General features: G+C 38.3%; 1 protein-coding gene across 1 annotated transcript in view; it reads right to left on the minus strand.

Moving 5' to 3' along the window:
* Window positions 1-5,718: 5,718 nt before the first annotated feature.
* cdh16 (cadherin 16, KSP-cadherin) overlaps window positions 5,719-19,159 on the minus strand; it is a 52,334-nt gene continuing 38,893 nt past the window's right edge. The window contains exons 11-17 of the mRNA XM_037696461.1: window positions 17,714-17,905; window positions 12,561-12,802; window positions 12,360-12,490; window positions 12,034-12,273; window positions 7,790-7,906; window positions 5,910-6,026; window positions 5,719-5,819 (exon numbers count right to left, since the gene is read on the minus strand). Coding sequence (XP_037552389.1) covers window positions 5,719-5,819; window positions 5,910-6,026; window positions 7,790-7,906; window positions 12,034-12,273; window positions 12,360-12,490; window positions 12,561-12,802; window positions 17,714-17,905 — 1,140 coding nt within the window. The remainder of the gene's footprint in view (window positions 5,820-5,909; window positions 6,027-7,789; window positions 7,907-12,033; window positions 12,274-12,359; window positions 12,491-12,560; window positions 12,803-17,713; window positions 17,906-19,159) is intronic.

A 19,159-nucleotide genomic window follows, 5' to 3' on the forward strand; every position in this document is an offset into this window, starting at 1 on the left:
CCCTAATTGTTTTGTGAACTGAAGATGAAGCTGGCAGTCTAATTTGGGCAGAGAAATGTTTAACTAGAAGTTGATTTATTCTGTTCTAGTGGAGGAAAAAATCGCCCTGTTCAGGGCACTCCCCACTCTCTTCCCATCACCAGTTGCGCCACCCAAGAAGCTGGGACATGCCAGTGAAGCGTTCTTCATGTCCTTTAGGTTAGTGTTTGTTCTTATTTTTTATCAATTAATATATGTCCACAAAGGCTTTCATTGTGTATTTTGACAAATTAACAGTTTAATTGCCATCTGGCCATTGTATGCATCCGTGGTCATAAAACAGCATGATCTATATTTGGAAATCTGCAGCATTGTGTGGGTCACATGACACAGGGTGGCCACCCATAATACAAATGGCACTGAAACACTTGTAAATTTCCACGGAAAACACTTGTAAAAATAACAGTAAATAAACTGACTTAAGCTCAATTTTAAAAACCTTCAACAGAATTGTATACATGATCAAAATCCAAATAGGAAATGATTTTAGATTTAACCATCAGAAGTGCAGTATCTGTCATTTCCCAAAGTGTGTTAGGACTCACTCTTGTGTCTGTGGCACAAGTTGTTGGGTATTTAATTGACACACATATCAACTTAAAAAAAAAAACCCAACATAAAATGATATGAATATGCTCTGTTACACATCTATTCTATTGTTGTCATCATGGATGTATGGACAGTACAGATTTGTGCCTAAGCATTTGAACTGATCTGGTAGCGTTTCAGTTTATTTGTTGTAACCTGAATAAAGGTTTTTGTCCTTTTTTTGTTCGTTTTTTAGCCAACCGAAGATCCAGCTGTGTACCTCCAGAGGAGATCTTTCTACAGCCCTGTTTTGGTCTTGGATGAGTCTCGCTGTCTTTTGGCCATTGGAACCACTCCCTTCACCACATTTGCCAAAGAAGACCTTGGTGAAGGTTTGCTGTATCTGATGGCATACTACTACACCATGCATCTCACTACTACACCATGCATCTCACCTATCCAAAGTGTGTGGCAACCCTTCTGTCTGTCATTCAGACTGAAGTGTTAAAGGACAGTATCCACGAGAAAGACACCACAGGCTCATACAAGAGTCATGGCAGAGTGGAAACGTTTTATTAAGTAGAGCTCTTCCACTTATGTGTTATTAACTTTCAGGTCTGTGTTTGAATTTTTGACCTGAAAACTTATTTACATTGAAATGTAATATTTTTTATATATGCACAGCGCCTCGAATGTTCTACTTTTAAATGTGAGGGTCTGTAACGTTATATGTGGATCCCGGTTAGTTGTTTAACAGTTGAGAGGAACACAAAATAAGTTTATCTTGAGAATTTGTCTTGACATGACAGAGTGAAAAGATTTATTGAGTAGAGAGATTTCAGTTAGGTGCAAATAACTTTCAAGTCTGGGTTGGAAAATTTTGAACTGAAGGCTGTGAAGTTATTTAAATTCTTACTTTTTTTTTTGATAATCTGATATGAAGTACTTTTTTTTTTTGATAATCTGATATGAAGTACTTATTTCTTCTATCAACAAGTGCCTCAAATGTTGCTTAAGAAATTTGAAGATTTTGTAGCTTTATGTTAGTTGGTTATTTGTGATAAGAACACCAAATAAGTTCACCATATTTGTCTTGACATTCATGTGTACGATGATTGAAATAATTGTTGCAATTTGAACAGACAATTTAAATAAAGGTCATTTGTACACAATATGCCTGATTTATTTTAGTGTAAATGCTTTGTCTTGTTTTAAGATGGAAAATCTATTAATAGTTCTTAATTCCAGAAGATCCATCTTGTTTAGTTGGCCTTGTTTTAAGATATTTTCTGTCAAAGTGAGAAAAAATGAAAACTGAAAGAAGCATTAACAGACTAGTATTGAGTTTATTTTACTTCATAAAGTACTTGTAATGAGTTTTTTACAACTTGTTTTAAGACATGTCTCACTTGTCTAAAGCCTAGAAATATTTACTTATTTCAAGAAATCTTACCAAGTGCAATTATCTTACTGCACTGGCAGATTATTTCACTTAATTTGAGATGATTCAGACTATTATCTAGTATTTTTTTACTTATTTTTAGATGTGTACTTTTTGCAGTGTAAGAACACATCGAGGCTAAAGCTGGAGGCTTATAACCTCCCAAATGTTGTGTTTGACCCCACATCACAAGCTAATCCTTTCCACTGCTCTCTCATCTCTCTCAGTGGGCTTTTCATTATTCTGCTTTTTGTACTTGGAACTGGCTTCGATTGGAGCAGTTAGGAGATAGAAATAGCCTGACAGAATGGACAGTGTGTGCGCAGTCCATTGTCTGTTCATGCGGTGAGTCAGTGCACGCTGAAAGTGTCTAGGTGAGTGACGACCTGATCATTACACACACAGTATGTGTTTGAGGCAGAAAATATTTTACTGTAGTTATTGTGTGAACGCTTACGAAGCAATCACACTATTGTGATCCATTTTTCTTCCATACATTTGTTGGCGTGATTCTCGTCCCGCAGTTTTGAAGCTATTTCTACAAATCTTACATCAAAACGTTCAGCTCTTTCAGGACAATCCTGCTTTTTTGTATTGGTGCAACTTTAGCTTTTTGAAACATTTAACCTTTTCTGTCATTTTTTTCCTCATAGAAAATGAATTGAGCTTATTTTCCATCCAAGTCTTTAGATCTGTTTACAACCTTTTACGGCTCTTTACACATTTTGTTCTGCTTCAGCTTCTTTCAGCTTCCAATTGTGCCAATTTAAACAGTTTCAGCTACTTTTAGCTAATTTCAGTTGTTTTTTCAGCTGTTTTTGTGCTCTTTTCAGATTCTTTCTGCTAACTACAACATTTTTGTACTTCTTCTAACTCATTTCTACTATTCCAGCAACTATTTAGCTGTTATTATGCTAATTTAAGTTTTTTCATCTAATTCCATATTTTTTGCACTCATTTAAACCTTTTTCAGCCTAATTCATCAACAACGTTCTCTCTCCACGTTCTTCTGGTAATTTCAGCTTCTTTCTGCCTTTTTAGCTACTTTTCATCCTTTTTTTTTGTTACTAATTTGAGCTTTTTTCCGATAATTTCCACTTTTTGGTGCTCACTTTTGCTTCTTTCAGTCAAACGTGTTATTTCTGCTTTCTTCTGCTAATTTAAGCTTTTCTACATTTTCAGCTTCCTTTTGAGAAAAATAGCTAATTTCAGCTCTTTTCAGATTAATCCAAGTTTTTCTTGGTAATTTCTAATATGTTCAGCTCAATTAACTTCTTTCTGCTCATTTCAGCTCGTTATGCTCCTTTCAGGTTTTTTCAGCTAGTTTCAGCCTTTTCTGGTATTTCAGCCGCAATTTAGCTGTTTTTATGCAAATTTTAGCTTTTTCAGCTCATTCAAAATGTTTTAGCTGATTTCAGCTCTTTTCACTTCCTTCCCATAGGTTAAGCTTCTTGCTGACTTTTGGACTACTTTTTTCTTTAAAATTTTAGCTACTTTAAGCTAATTTTTGTGCTAATTTCTGCTTATTTAAACCCAATTCAGCAAATATGTGTTGTTTCTGTTTTATCCTGCTAATAAAGGCTTGTTCTTCAATTTCAGCTAAAATTCAGCATGTTTTTCACTAATTTCAGCTGTTTTTCAGCAAGTTCTTCAGCAATAAGCATTCACACTGCATTTTCGTATAATACAATTTCTCTAGTTTTAACATCTGCGTCCTCTCCAAACTTTAGCTCCTGATGGACATGCTGGGATGATAAAAACTTTTGTAACTGTATTTCTTTTAGCGACAACAGTCAGTTTGCTGACTAATAACTTCTGTATTTGTTCCATTTCAGCCATTCACGTAACAAAACATTCAGCGAGATGGGCGCTATGACTTTTGATTTTTCCAACTTTTACACTTTTCTACATGTTTAACTTTATTTACAAATATTTCCTCCATAGAAATGCAATGACATCTTTGAATACTGTTAAAAACATTGTTCTCCTCAAAACCTGCTTCAACACATCTATATCTTCTCATGCCATTTTTAGTTTTTACTTAGCCTTTTGCTTCTTTTATCTTTTAGCTACTCAAATTTTAGCTTTTAGCTGGTATTTTGCTGCTTTTAACAGACTTGTTTTTGTTGCTGTTTGTAGTTTTTAGCATTTAGCTTCTATTATTTTGTAGCTAATGTTCTACTTTTTTATCTATAACTGCTGTCTTAGATTTTTCAGCAAATGTCAGTTACCGATATCATTCAGCTTTTTGTGTTCACATTGCTTTTCCACAGAAATGTCCCTTTGTTATATTATGGTAAATGGACTGTAGCACTTTTCTATCTCATTAAGATACTCAAAGCTCTTTACAACACAATCTGTGCCCTCAGTTACCCATTCATACATTACCCAATCTCTACAAAGACTAATCAGAGCTTTAAATCACATTCATACACCAACGGGACACACATAGGAGGCAATGAGGGGTTCAGTGTCTTGCCCAGGGACATTTCGGCATGTGACTGCTGGTGGAATCGAACCCCCAACTCTTGCATTGGAGTACGACTGCTCTAACCACTCAGCCACAGCTGCCCCACTAAATATTCAGGTTTACTTAGTTTTAAGTTGGACTAAGTTTGGATTAAAATGTCTGATCATGTTTTAACTAATACAATTAAAATCTGTCAGAGTTCATCTTGCCTCGTTTAAATTAATTGTTTTCTAAAACAAGCAGCAGTTAATAAAAATTATCTGTTCTTCCAGTGATGGAACATTCCAGCACTAACTCTGCAACAAATCTTTTTTTCTCACATGAACAGTTATCCAAAGCTCATTTCATAAACTGCCTGCACAAATAATTCAGATTGGATAGCTTGGTCTTTCGTCATTGAGAGGTCACTGCTTTGTTGGACACCAGCAGTCGAGTGTCATTCAGTGGACCTTCAGTTGTTGGACTATTTATAGCAACACTTTAGTCTGAAAATAGCAGCGCTGGTCCGTTAGGTCTTCTGGGTCATCGTCTGAAAAGCCTTAATCACAGAGACGGCAGCACGCCGCTAATGCAATAACATGTTTCGGGACGGCTCATTAAATTAAGAGTTTTAGTTTCAAATGTGGAAAATACATGGAAGCAGCCATTAATCTGCATTAAAATTATTATATCCATTAAACAGAATAAATACAATTAAAACAATTCATACATAATACAATACAGTGATCAAGTTATAGTTTATTTGGTGATTAGTTTAACTTATTGGTATGTGAAATTGAATAAAATCACAGCATTTACAGGCACATTTCTTCTAATTTCTGCATTCTTTAATGATGTTTGTGTAGCAGTTTATCATGATCATCTCTGGAGCCTCACATTTCATCTACTAGTTGTGTTCAAAACTAATTATTTTACAGTGAAATGTCAGCTACAAGAGAAAAATAGAAAAAATAAAAATAGTAATGACCTTAAAGAAAAAAGGGTCAATTCCCTATGTGTCAGATTATTCTTACTCTCCTAAAATCAGTTACTTCTTTTCTAACATGTGTGCCTTTCTGTTTTTGGCATGGCCATAGCACACGACTGCTACACATTTACAAGATTTACTAAAACAAATGATCAGTTCTATTAAAAAAAAAAAAAAAAAGCTAAAATATTCACATTACACTGAAAGCAAATGAGCTACATTGGTGCAGATACAGCAGATGATAAAACAACATTATTCATCTACTCATGTGATTCAGACTGAAATCTTTAGGGGAACTTTCTCCTGGTGGGTTTTACTCTCCTGTTTGGGGTCCTGGTAGGACAGCCTCACAAAAATAACGATGAGGATGATTCCTGGAACAACAGCAGAAAAAATGAGCTTTTGTTCTTTAAAATATGTGATACAGATGAACAGTTTTTAATGTTTCCTTGTTTTCTGCTTACCGATGACTGTAAAGGTTCCAAGCAGCGTCCCCACTGCAGACTGAATAGTTGGCATGCCCTGCAACGGCTTGGCTGGTATTTTGCAGTTCCCTCTGACGTTGCAAGGGCACACGGTCACTAACAGGAGAAGTGAAGGGGGGAAACTAAAATTATTTACAATTTGGGAATGTTTAAGTTCACGCAGCAGAAAATTATGGAAGCACATGTATAAAAGTTAATCTTAAGGAAATAAATCTTAGGATGACAAATTTGGGGCAGATGTTTTTTTTTTTAATTCAAAGTCACAAATATGGTGTAAATTTCTAAGTTGTAAATGAACAGCATTTGAAAAAACAGAATTACATTAGAAAAAACTGAATCACATTTGAAATAACGTAATCACATTTGAATAAACGGAATCACATTTGAAAAAAGGAATCACATTTGAAAAAAGGAATCACTTTTGAAAAAAAGGAATCACAATTGAATAACAGAACCACATTTGAAAAAACGGAATCAAATTTGAAAAAAAAAAAAAACCTGAATCACATTTGAAAAAACAGAATCACATTTGAAAAAAACAGAACCACATTTGAAAAAACTGAATCACATTTGAAAAAACAGAATCACATTTGAATAAATGGAATCACATTTGAAAAAAGGATTTGCATTTGAAAAAACTGAATCACATTTGAAAAAACTGATCATATTTGAAAAAAGGAATCACGTTTGAAAAAAGGAATCACATTTGGAAAAACAGAATCGCATTTGAAAAAACTGAATCACATTTGAAAAAACTGAATCACATTTGAAAAAATTGAATCACATTTGATAAAGGAATCACATTTGAATAAACGGAATCACATTTGAAAAAGAAATCACATTTGAAAAAAGGAATCACATTTGAAAAAAACTGAATCACAATTGAAAAAACTGAATCGCATTTGAAAAAAGGAATCACATTTGAATAAACGGAATCACATTTGAAAAAGAAATCACATTTGAAAAAAGGAATCACATTTGGAAAAACGGAATCGCATTTAGAAAAAACGGAATCACATTTGAAAAAAATGAATTACATTAAGCCAAACTGGAAGTGGTCTTTAAAAAAAATTTTTTTTCCTTCATTAACAACATAAAACAGAACAACAGAGCAATGTGCAGTACACACACAATGGAGGTACACTTAGCAGGCTAGCACACACAAAGAAGGTACAGTTAGCATGCTAGCCTTTAGCCAGTAGAAATGGAGAGCTGTTTTCTTCAAGCTTTAATAAGATATGATGCTGGAAAAACTCGGCAGGGTTAGGGTTAGAGCTTGAATTCCGTGAGTCTGTTTTTTCAAACGTTATTCTGGTCACTTCCGCTTTAATCACTTCTATTTGGTTTAATGTAATTCCGTTTTTTCAAATGTTGTGTTTTTGTTGTGTTTTTTTCAAATGTAATTTAGTTTTTTCAAAAGTTGTTGATTTACATCTTAAGGCCACCGTAATTACTCCTCATTAAAACACAGCAGGTAAATGTTATATTTCGTGTGCATTCAATGTGTAAGAAAGAACAGTAAAAACAGACAGTAGGCTGGAAGCAAACAAGAAAAAAAAACCTCTGTGCGCCTACATCTTAAATCTTCAGCCAACATCCTAACCTCCACATAAGAGGTTATCTGTCTTTTCATGTTTTGTATAAAAGAGTCAGCAGGCTCTGCTGGGCAGATTACAGTCTTAAGAGAGGCGTGTAATCACAAGCCTGGAAAAATCATTTGTACAGCTCCGCCACATCATTAATAAACAATAGCAGGACCAGGATGAGCTGGCACACAGGCGCTGATTTGTATTGATTGTTCCAACACTTTCATACAATAACCCCCCCCTGCAGTTTGTAAGAAGAAATGTCTTTATTACCTGGCAGGTTTATGAAGGTGCTTCTGGGTGGAGAGCTGCTGTCAGAGATGGTGAAAGGCACCATGTAGACCTCGGGCGGCAGGTATGGGATGTTTAACGACAAGTTGGTGTGAGTATCTGAAAAAAACCCAGCACAAACTCCCACTAATGTTCATTATTTTCCTTTGACATCATTACACCGTAGCAAAAAGACCTTCGATTGATTGATGAGGTAAAGGTTGTCATGGCAACCGTTTTATTACATGGCAAGAAGCACAATGGCAAATCTGTGCTGCACTGTAGCTGTAATTAATAGATCAGAATATACAAATATAAACTTCTTTTTTTTTTTTTTTGCATTATTCCCAGCTATGCAGAGCTTTAAAAATATTTTACATGTTCAATTCAGGAAGCAGCAAAAGCAAAAGCTGCATAGCAACACACGAGCAAGAGACTATGAAGGTTGCAAACAGAGCAGCTCTTCATTTTTATCTTATCTTTGTGAATCGGTCTAAAATACAAGCCTGGTTGTGTGACGTAAGAACAAACCCTATCCTGCAAGGAGAGTTTTATCGAGCTGTTTGAACCCTTATCTGAAAGGCTCTTTCATGTTCCATTTGTCAGTCAAGGAATTGAAACCTCTGCAGCCCCTTCTGCACAGACTGTTCCTGCAAACTGAATGTGGAACCACCTGTGTCTCTGAAACTATTCTCTAGGGCTACACAACAATATTTATTTTTATTTTTTACATTACCGCTTCATCAAAAGTGGCACATGAATACTCAATGTGCAACATTTCTTTCTTTTATGCTTGTCAAAGGTGGAACCAGAACACATCGTCTCATTGACTGAGTTTCTGTGCTGAAAGGGCTGTCAGTCAAGTCCCAAAAGGACTTCAGATGAATGACATCACTCGTTCTCTTCGTGACAAAGAAACCAGTGCAGCAAAAAAACGTACCGACACAAGTGCACATTTAACGGGACAAATGTTACTGCCTGCGACCAGGTGCAAAGCATTCTGGGAGAGTTCTCTTTTAGCCTCCATTAGCTGTCAGGAAACCAGCAGTGACGCCAAAGAAATTACACAGAAGATATAATTACATCTGGGCTCAATCAATACCAACAGGAACAGGAGCGTGAAAGAGAAACAGGAAAAAACAGAACCTGAGAGGGAAGTGGTAAACTGTCTGAATGACTTAATGACACGCGTCACGGCTGGAAATAGTTGGAATTGAATAAACCAACGCTTACAGTTTACAAGGGTGATTTCATCATACCTTCTTTTTAAAGTTGGAAAAAATATGCAGAAATTTAAAAAACAAAAAAACAGAAACAAAACAGGGCAATATTCCCATGTTCTGAGCCAGACCGCTACATTTCTTTGGGTGTTTTTATGTGAGACAGTTTATTTCTGACAACAGGATTTAAAACATTCAGCACATTTGATGTACTGTACATATTTAAAAATTAGTTCTTGCTGTCACAGGCTTGTCCAACAAGCTGTCATCACCACAACCTAATCAAATCAATAAATCAGAATCAGAATGCTTTTATTATCCTTGCACAGGGAAATACAACAAAATAACTTTCCGTACAGCCGTCCTAATGATGGACAGAAGTGTACAGGGGGCTGTAGCTTCTAAGATGCGCTGCCCCTGTTGCTTAGATAAGAGGTGTTTGTTTATCAGCCTTCTCGGTTGAGCTCTGACACAGGTCCACAACCTTGGGGAAGGGGTGGGGGGGTGGGTGGGGGACAGAGCGTCTTTGTTTCCGTAACATCCAAGGAGAAAATTGAGATAGTACGCCTTCTAAGGCCAGGTCCAGATTCAGATATCAACATGGATCAGGCTGAACTCTTAAATTTCCATGTCTGCCTTAACAGTCTCGCTAGTACATTCTCTCATGGCGACTCCAAACAGCCGAATATGATTACTTACGCCAAGTCGAACTTACAGCTACTCCAGGATTTATTCCTTCCAACCATTCGTGGACACTGACACCACAGTCCTGATAAGGATCAGCCTGCTCAGCTTGATACAGCACTACATATAGTTTCCACATAGTTCTGAGTGCTGCCAAGCGTGCTACATTCTCCACATAATTTGTCGACAATCCAGATTTCCACCAATTCCAAACAGTAAAATCCTGTTATCATAGATCCAATTATGTTTCCGTCGAGGGTTCTCCTTCACGCTGACCACTTCTTTGTTTTCTGCTTGAGTAATAATAAAAAAAAGTGATCTATTGCACTTATAATAAAGCTTCCAGTTTGCTGTAATGGTATGCGGATCACCTGCATCCTTTCCTGCCAAACTTTTAGACTTAAATATTGTGAATTTGAGTTATAACCATTTTAGCTAAACCTTAAAATGACATCATGCATAATATCAGGCAACATTGTAATATCTCACTTGATCTATTAGAGCGGGCAGCACGGTGGCGCAACTGGTAGAGCTGCTGCCTCTCAGTGAAAAGGTCCCTGGTTCAAACCCCAGTCCAGGGGCCTTCTGGGTGAAGTTTGCATGTTCTCTCTGTGCATGCGTGGGTTTTCTCCGGGTACTCCGGTTTCCTCCCGCAGACCAAAAACATGCATGTTAGGCTGATTGGTAACTCTAAATTGTCCCTAGGTGTGAGTGAGAGTGAATAGTTGTTTGTCTCGTTTGTCTCTAGGTGTCCCTGTGATGGACTTGCGACCCGTCCAGGGTGTACCCTGCCCCTCGCACAGTGATTGCTGGACATGGGCACCAGCGACCCCCGTGACCCAAAATGGAATAAACGGGTAAAGATAATGGATGGATGGATGGATGGATCTATTAGAGCTTGGAGGATGTGTTGTGCGTGACTGTCAGTGACCACCACACCAAAGTTCAGGTCAAAATCTGTAAAATTCACTAAGTTATAGCCATTTTGGTGTAAGATAAGGTTGCTTTGTTGTGGCGGCCATTTTGATTGGAACAGACTGCAAAAGTCAATCAATTGTAGCTGTACTTTCTGGGACTTTTATTAAAATAAGTCCAGTTGTTTAAAAGATATTTTGTTGACAGAGGGACTAGGTTGACTGTAACAGGTAATGCCAAGGTTTAAATCAAACATGGTAGGTTAGGTATTGGGGATAACACTCAGCTGCAACCACAACACGTTTTAGCTCGATATCTGTAAAAGTAGCTTTGTTAAGACATTTCTTTATGTTTCCATAGATGGTTTAGTTTCAACGGCCATTAACTCAAAAGTGATCTGTTGTAGGTGTACACCCAGTAGTTACTTTCTGAAAGTTTCATTAAAATCTGTCCAGTGGTTTCTGATTAGTTAGCCCTCTGAGTAAAGGTTGTGGATGACTCTCAGCCGCTATGAAATATTAGCTCAGTATCTGTAAAAGTTTCAGATATTTTGCCATTTTGTGTTTGCTAAGGTTGCTTTGCTGTGGCAGCCATTTTGAATTCTGATTTAACTCCAGTCAGAAGTCAACCTAGTGATTACTTCCTGAATGTTTCAATAAATTCCATTCACAGGTTCATGATATATACTAACACGACAACCCCCACGCACCCCCCACCACCACACACATGAGATTATGAGCAAAATGCTGTTATTAAATTTGTCATATCAGATCTGAAATCTGTTCATGCTTAAATCCCTAATATCATTCAGGTCAGTGAATTGAATTTATATTCTGGACAGTCTTCCTTCCTTCCTTTCCATCCATCCATCCATCCATCCATCCATCCATCCATCCATCATCTTGACCAGCTTCTTCCATTTTGGGTTGCAAGGGTCACTGGTGCCCATATACAGCAGTCAGTATGCGAGAGGTGGGGGACACCCTGGACAGGTCTCCAGTCCATCACAGGGACACATAGAGACAAATGAGCCAAATTCACACTCTCACTCACACCTAGGGCCAATTTAGTGTTACCAATCAGCCTAACATGCATGTTTTTGGTCTGTGGGAGGAAACTGGAGTACCCGTGGAAAACCCACGTATGCACGGAGAGAACATGCGAACTCCACTCAGAAAGGATGAATTCAATCTGGACACCTTCTCACTGAGAGGCAACAACTCTTCCAACTGAGCCACCTCTGGACAGTTTTGACCAATATAACTAATTTAAACAGTCTGATCAAAGTCATTCTGTCAAATTTATGTAGAATATAGTTTAAGGTATCTCCTAAAAAAGGACAGAGCATTTTTTAGCTATCCCTTCTCATCAAATATGCAAATGTGAGCAACTGGCTGACTGCTTTCATCTGGACTGTCTTCTCCTCACCATTAATAGGAGTTAGTTTCCAATTAAGTCGAACTGTGTCATCACTGCGCAGTGAGAAATTGAGTCTCCCTCCATGCTGTGGTCCATCGCTGTCCCGTGAAGCCAGCACCAGGGCTTGGTCCTCCCATCGAGGCGTGCACAGATACTTCCAGGAGTAATCTCCAACCAGAACCGGACTGTTGTCATTCACATCCAGGATGTGGACCGTCACCAACGTGGATGCAGATAAGGAGGAGTTTCCTAAGATCATTGCAGTAGAAATACAGCAGAGTAGATGCTTAAGTTTGTAATAATACATTTTAGTTAAAATTTTGGTGTTATCTTACGTCCATCTACTGCGATGACCTCCATGGTGTATGTGCTGTTTTCCTCTCTATCTAAGGCCTGCACAGTCTTCAGTTCACCAGAATACTTTCCTATTGAGAAGTATTTCTTGGTGTCCCCTTGAAGAGAATATCTGCAAAAGCACATAATACTCTATAAAATTAGCAATCATTCACATCTCAGTAGTTCCCTGAGTTTACTACCTTATTGGGTGAGAATCAGGGTCGTAACCTCGGATGGTGGCAATGACCCGCCCTGGTTCCTCCCCTTCTCTGACGGTCACCTCATAATGACTCTGAGACAGAATCGGACCCTCGTTCACATCGTCAATGTAGATGGTGACCGTTGCCGTGGATGCAGGACCATATCGGCCACGGACCAGAGCAACTGGGTTCTGGGCACAGAGCACCAGGATGTACTCGCTTTCGCGCTCAAAGTCTAACACCTGTGAAAACAGACATTACCTTCTTCAGTTGCATACACAAAGGTTTGCAAACGACATAGATGACAGCAAACACCTGGTTGAGAGGAATATTGTTCTTTCTTTTTTTCTTTTTTTTTTTTGCTAATCTGGTCTTCATATAGAATAATCGGCAAAAGAAAATCCCAACTGTTTACAAACCCCACTAAATCCAGATTTTGAACACAATTTAAAAAGATACAGCTAAAATTTCATAAATGAAATTACAACCAAACCATGAAATCCAGCATGTGATCTCTGCCAGCAGATGGAGGACACAGTGCAGCTCCCCTGCCTTTCTCTGCTTCCTCTGACTTCCAAGAAATCTGGACTTTCTGGCAGAGTATTGTTCTATTTCTAATATGAAGCAGACACTGTGGTCACAGGGAAAAGCTCAAGATTCAGCCTGTCACTAATAAAACATTTTCCATGATGCTGCATGTCAGGAGCCGTTACGTGACAGCGCTCTCATGAAAGCTGGATAAATCCATGTTTGAAATTGGAGGATATTTCTGGAAACTCTGGACGTATTAATAAAATAAAAAATAATGACCATATTTCATCATACAGTTTTAGACAAATAAGCATTTATAAAAAGATTTGAATTTTTATTACACACTTGATAAAAATCCTGAATTTGACTCTTGCCATTCTTTGATTTCTGACTTAATGTTTGTATTTACTGTCATGACCAGGCCTTGCATGTGTCCTGCCTGTCTTCCCATAAAACACGACATTAAGAACTGGCATTGACTGACATCATGCAGCTCACATCATACCAAACGTAGCCCTGTTGCCGGGGAGAAGGAACGCAAACCTTGGAGGATAAATGACTGTTGCTGTTGGATGGAAGTGACGCACCAGCGACTCAGTGTGTTTCAGTACATCAGAGCATGACTGTATCTCTGCAGGCGAAAGTCAATCGTTTCAGTCACTGTTTTACCAACAACACACATGATAATATATATTGTGTTTAACTCAGAGTTTCTTTTTAGATACAGCAAACTCACAGGGAAGACATTTTGTTTTGAACTTAATGTAACATGGCTAAATGTGAAAACAAAGAAAGTCTTGAGTGTGGAGGTGGAGCTCCCTGAATTTAAAATCATGAAGAATTGTTAAAATAATCTGTTTTTGTCAGCTAATGTTGGATATTCCTGTAATAAATAGATCCCTTAATTGCAACATATAAAGTTAGACTATTCAATTCGATTAGCTTTCAGCTAAAATCTTCCATGTGTAGAAAACCCAGTTTAAGTTTTATCATTTTAAATTGATATTGATTTATCGGTGCATTACACTGCTACATGTCTGCTACTCTTTCTCGAATCAGTTTTCAGATTGTTGCAAACATCTGTGACAGATGCCAAAATGTGATTTATTCACCAATTATTGGTTTTCGTGCCACAGTCCGATCCTCCTTGTGTTATTTGTATTCCTTGAGCTCCTCTTCATTATCCTTGTAAGTATTTTTTTCTGCCACATCAGCGTTTTTGTTTTAAAAAGTTATGCAAGTTATATCTTCAAGCGACGTGTGTGATTCTACGCTCTCGATCCAAACCTCTTATAAACCGTGACAAGCGCCAGTTTACTTTCCACAATATTCAGTTTAAAGATTCAGATTTGTTTTTTGTTTGTTTGTGTGTTTTTGTAGGTTTCATTGCCCGACACAAACACTTTTGAGACTGGTTCTAGGAACCTGGTTTTCAAAAGTACTTAGAAAATGGTGAGTTGGTGAGTGAAAGTTAAAGTATTTTTTAATCTCAAAAAGTTCAATCTGGTCCCCTGGACTTTCAAAAAAACAAAAAACAAAACAAAGCAAAAAAATGTAGATACGTTTCGTCTTTCATCCGAAACACTTCCTCAGTCTGAGGTGCTGTATTCAGCGCAGTCTTATAAATAGCACCTTCTCAGAGTGGATCAACCAGTTTGCTGCTGACAACCAAAACCAGCTGATCACATGGTCAAGAAGAACCATCAGCCTAACGATGGATCATTAGCACACTGATGGCTGTTTACTATTCACAGAGGGCTGAGTGATACTAGCAATCACAGCATTGTAAGAGGGGGACAGTTGAACCCGGAGGCCTCCACCCCTGTTTAACGATGGACGGTTTCTTTTCACAAAGATGGCCTCCTTTACTCCTCTCTCAAACCATCGTTCCTCTCTGTCCAGGACGTGAACATCTTCATCCCTGAAAGAGTGACCGCTGGCCTGGAGATGAGTGTAGACCGCAGAATCCTGGCCTGATGATGTTGATCTTCTGTGCTGGGCCATCCTTTTGGCCAGTGGCTGTTTAGTTTCCCCGATGTAAGACTGATCACAGCCCTCCTGACACTGAACAGCATACACAACATTGCTCTGTTTGTGCCGGGGGACTGGATCTTTGGGATGAACCAGTCTTTGCCGTAATGTATTTTGGGGTTTAAAAGCCACTGGGACGTTATGTTTAGAAAATAAACGTCTCAGTTTCTCTGATACTCCCTCAACATATGGAATGACCACTGGTCTGGGTCTGTGTTCCTCCTTTTCACCTGTTGGCTGACTGGAGTCCTGTTTGGGTTTCTTCTCTGCTTTCAGGAAGGCCCAGTTAGGATATCCACATTGCTCTAGAGCCTGTCTTGTGTGGGATTTCTCCTTCTGCCTGGCTCCTGAATTAGTGGAGACGCTGTCTGCTCCGTGGTACAGAGTCTTGATGACTCCTAACTTGTGCTCCAAAGGGTGATGGGAGTCAAACTGCAAATACTGGTCTGTGTGGGTGGGTTTGCGGTACACCTCAGTTTGCAAATGTCCTCTATCAGAGACTGAGACCTCACAGTCCAAGAAAGCCAACTTGCCATTTTTTACATCTTCTCGTGTGAACTTGATGTATTTATCCACAGAGTTGATGTGGTCAGTAAAATGTTGGACTTCCTGAGATTTAATTTTAACCCAGGTGTCGTCAACATACCTGAACCAATGACTTGGTGGTGTCCCTGAAAAGGACGTCAAGGCTCTCTTTTCTACCTCCTCCAGACCAGATTGAACTTTTTTAGATTTTTCTACCTGGATTATTGAGCATGCATCAGGGTAATATTTTATATTTATATATTTTTTTTTGTGCATTTTTTTTTTACTTCCATGCTTCCAATGGACCAATATACATATGCAGCCAGCCATCAGAGGGCTCCTCTGGCCCCGGTTTGGTGCCAGTGTTCTGGAGGCTGGGTTCCTCTACGCTCTCCTCCAAGGGCACGGTTGTGGCTGGAAGCAGAAACTGTCAGATTCAAACCTTCACCTTATTTTCATTCAGTCTGACTCATAATGACATTGGTTCACTCCTTTACAAGTTAAACACGAGATGAAGTTACTTGGTCTTCGTTACTCCTTTTAAAATGGCTGATTTGTGACACATCCAGCTGTTGCTCTCTTCGGCTGTGGAGGTCTGAGCTGTGGGTGGTTGTGGTTATTGTTCTGACTTCAGCAGCTGCTGCATCTCAATCACAGTCTGATCGATATACGCAGGCGTAGCCTACTGTCAGTCAGTGATGGAGGATATAAAAACTAATTACGTTCTTTTTCAGAAGAGCAGTAACTTCAGTGCATCCACAGTCTACCTTCATGCAACAGTGAACAACTATTAAAAAGCGTAATTGAAGTGTTCCTGACACTGATGGCACAGCCATGGCCACGACTTCAGTTACAGTGTTAGCTGAGTCAAAGACTGCAGTCATAATAACAGTCGGCGACGATTCGTCTTTACAGTGAGAACAAATGGTGAACCAGTTACTTGAGTATAAATGCAACAAGTAGTGCCTCAAAACACAAATCTGCTACACTGGTTTATGTTTTTATGTCATAAGCCCTGCTCCAAAATGGTTTCTAGTAAGCACACCTCTTGACAAACTACTGTAGTTTTTCACTTATTAAATAAAGATGCCCTTAGATACCCTTCATTGTTTTCAGGCCTCTGTGTTCACAGATGCCTTTGTTTTATGAGCCGACTGTAAATTGTCATAATTAATTGAGCCTGCTTTTGAATGCTGACCTCACACTTATACTCTATGCTTTTAAATCTACAGGTCGTCACTTGTGAAATATTTAAGCTTGAGTTTTAATCCTGTTAAGTTAAATAAACAACAGTATCTATCTCCTTTAGTGATACGCACGCAGCTGAAGAGATACAAGACTTCCAACCACAGCCAATCAAAGGGACAGTGTATGACATCATTTCTAAAAAAAAAAAAACCCAGCAGTTCCTGTGTTTTATTATCTCAAATAGAACGTCAAGATCCATTTTTAGCTTTTCCACATCTGCTTTATTTCAAATGTGCATGTGTAGCACACAGTTCAATCTCATCCATTTTCCAACAGAGAGGTTGAAAATAATGGACTGTCTCCTGCCTGGCCCACTTACAAAAAGCAGACCGTTAGAGCGAACACACAGAAACACACGTTCAGTCCAGCATGAATCCCTCAAACGTCCTGCAGGATTAGATGAGGCAGGCGAAGGGTGATGCACCCTGGGGACAGCAGACATTATTGGGCTAAAGCTTTTCATTATAATCAGAACAAGTTTTTCATCTGAGGGATGTAGGACTGTGGTGTTGGCTTATTGATACAGACTGTGATTTTCTTTAGTTTTGAACGCACACACTGTGTAAAATCCAGTCATCATAAGTGACTTTTGTTCTGTATAACCTCTTCTTACATGCTCTACATCAAAGAGAGCACAAAGCAAGGACAAATTTGTCTAAAACGCTCTTAAAATTGTTCTCGAAATTAATATTTTTGCTTACTTTGTTTCTAAACCAAAGAACCAAACCGTTTTTGGTTTATTTCTGCACGCCACAAAAATATGTGCCTTCATTTGATCATGTGTAACAAGTAACCAGGTTAGCAAAATAAGACGTCACCTTTGTGAGCACGAGAGAGACTTCATTGGTCTGCCGGTCAGTCGCTAGCATAAAGACCTCCTCCTCATTTCCAGACTCTAAACGATAGTTAACCTGCCAGCTGTCTCCCCCTCGAACATCTGCGTCCCTCGCCATCACAGCTGCCACTGTGGTGCCCGCCGGAGCATCCTCTGCAATGTGGAATGGTCCATACTGTGGAGAAGGAAACAGAACATCAGATCACTCGACAACCTCTCCCATGTCAGATATGATTTCATTGTTTGCAGTAAAACAACGAGTTAATGTTTAAACTAAAAATATGACTTTTAGCTGCATGGCTTGATTTTCACATTAAAAATAAATAAATGTAAAGTACTTAGAGGTCTAGAATCACTGAAGGATTGCATATCATCTGCTGCCTTTTATATCGACATTTAAAACTAAGCTAGTCAATGATAAAGGATGGATGAACCTTGTACACAAAAATCTCATGTGATATTGCAAGAACTTAGCATTAATAATAGCATTTGTGTTGCTAACGACTCATCTACTACAACCACATCAACATTGAATTTAATAACCACAAAACAGGCCGAATTACAGCCATATATATATATATATGTATTTATGTTGGGGAACTTTTAGCACTGTTGAGTGCAAATGTCAGTCAACTGTAGACATGCATGATTTTAAATAAAATAAAAAAAAACATTAATTAAACTCCACCGGGTGGTTCATGAAATATTTTGTTAACAGACAGGCATAATTTAAACTAATAGTTAATGGCAAGAGTTTGAAAACAGATGCATCATTTGGAGGTGATTCTCAACAACTTACAAACAACATTTTAACAGAGTAGCTCTAAATTATCTTAGAAGATGTTAGTGTGTTTCCAATGTTGATTGTTAAATATCTATGTGGAAAAATCATGTTGACGCTGATCTTGCTGTGCTCATTGAATTCACTGTAGTTTCCAAGCTAGGTCACTAGTTGGCGCTGTGACTTTTGGATTTCAACAAGATGCATATCAGTGCAGACAATTCAGCTTTGAATGTGAAGACCGGTATATCCAAAATGGTAAATACAAAAATATTATTTTGGACCAAGGATGAAGGTGGGTTTGTCCTACATGTTGAAAAAGAGTGATTAGCACAAACAGCACTGCACTATCCAACATTGTTATTGTTCTTCTACTGACGCAAAAAAGTGTTTGACTGCTCTCATCCGTAGTGCGTACGCACATTTTTCACAACTCTGTGGGTGCATTTCTGAAAACCATTATATTAATAATATTATTATTTTTTTATTATTATTATTATTATTATTATTATTATATTATTATTATTATTAATAATTACTTATATTAATATGTGGGTGGGTGGAAGGAAGGAAGGAGGGAAGGAAGGAAGGAAGGAAGGAGGGAAGGAAGGAAGGAAGGAAGGAAGGAAGGAAGGAAGGAAGGAAGGA

This window comes from Nematolebias whitei, chromosome 2 (genome assembly GCF_014905685.2).
Source record: "Nematolebias whitei isolate Nwh7 chromosome 2, NemWhi1, whole genome shotgun sequence".
Taxonomy (NCBI): domain Eukaryota; kingdom Metazoa; phylum Chordata; class Actinopteri; order Cyprinodontiformes; family Rivulidae; genus Nematolebias; species Nematolebias whitei.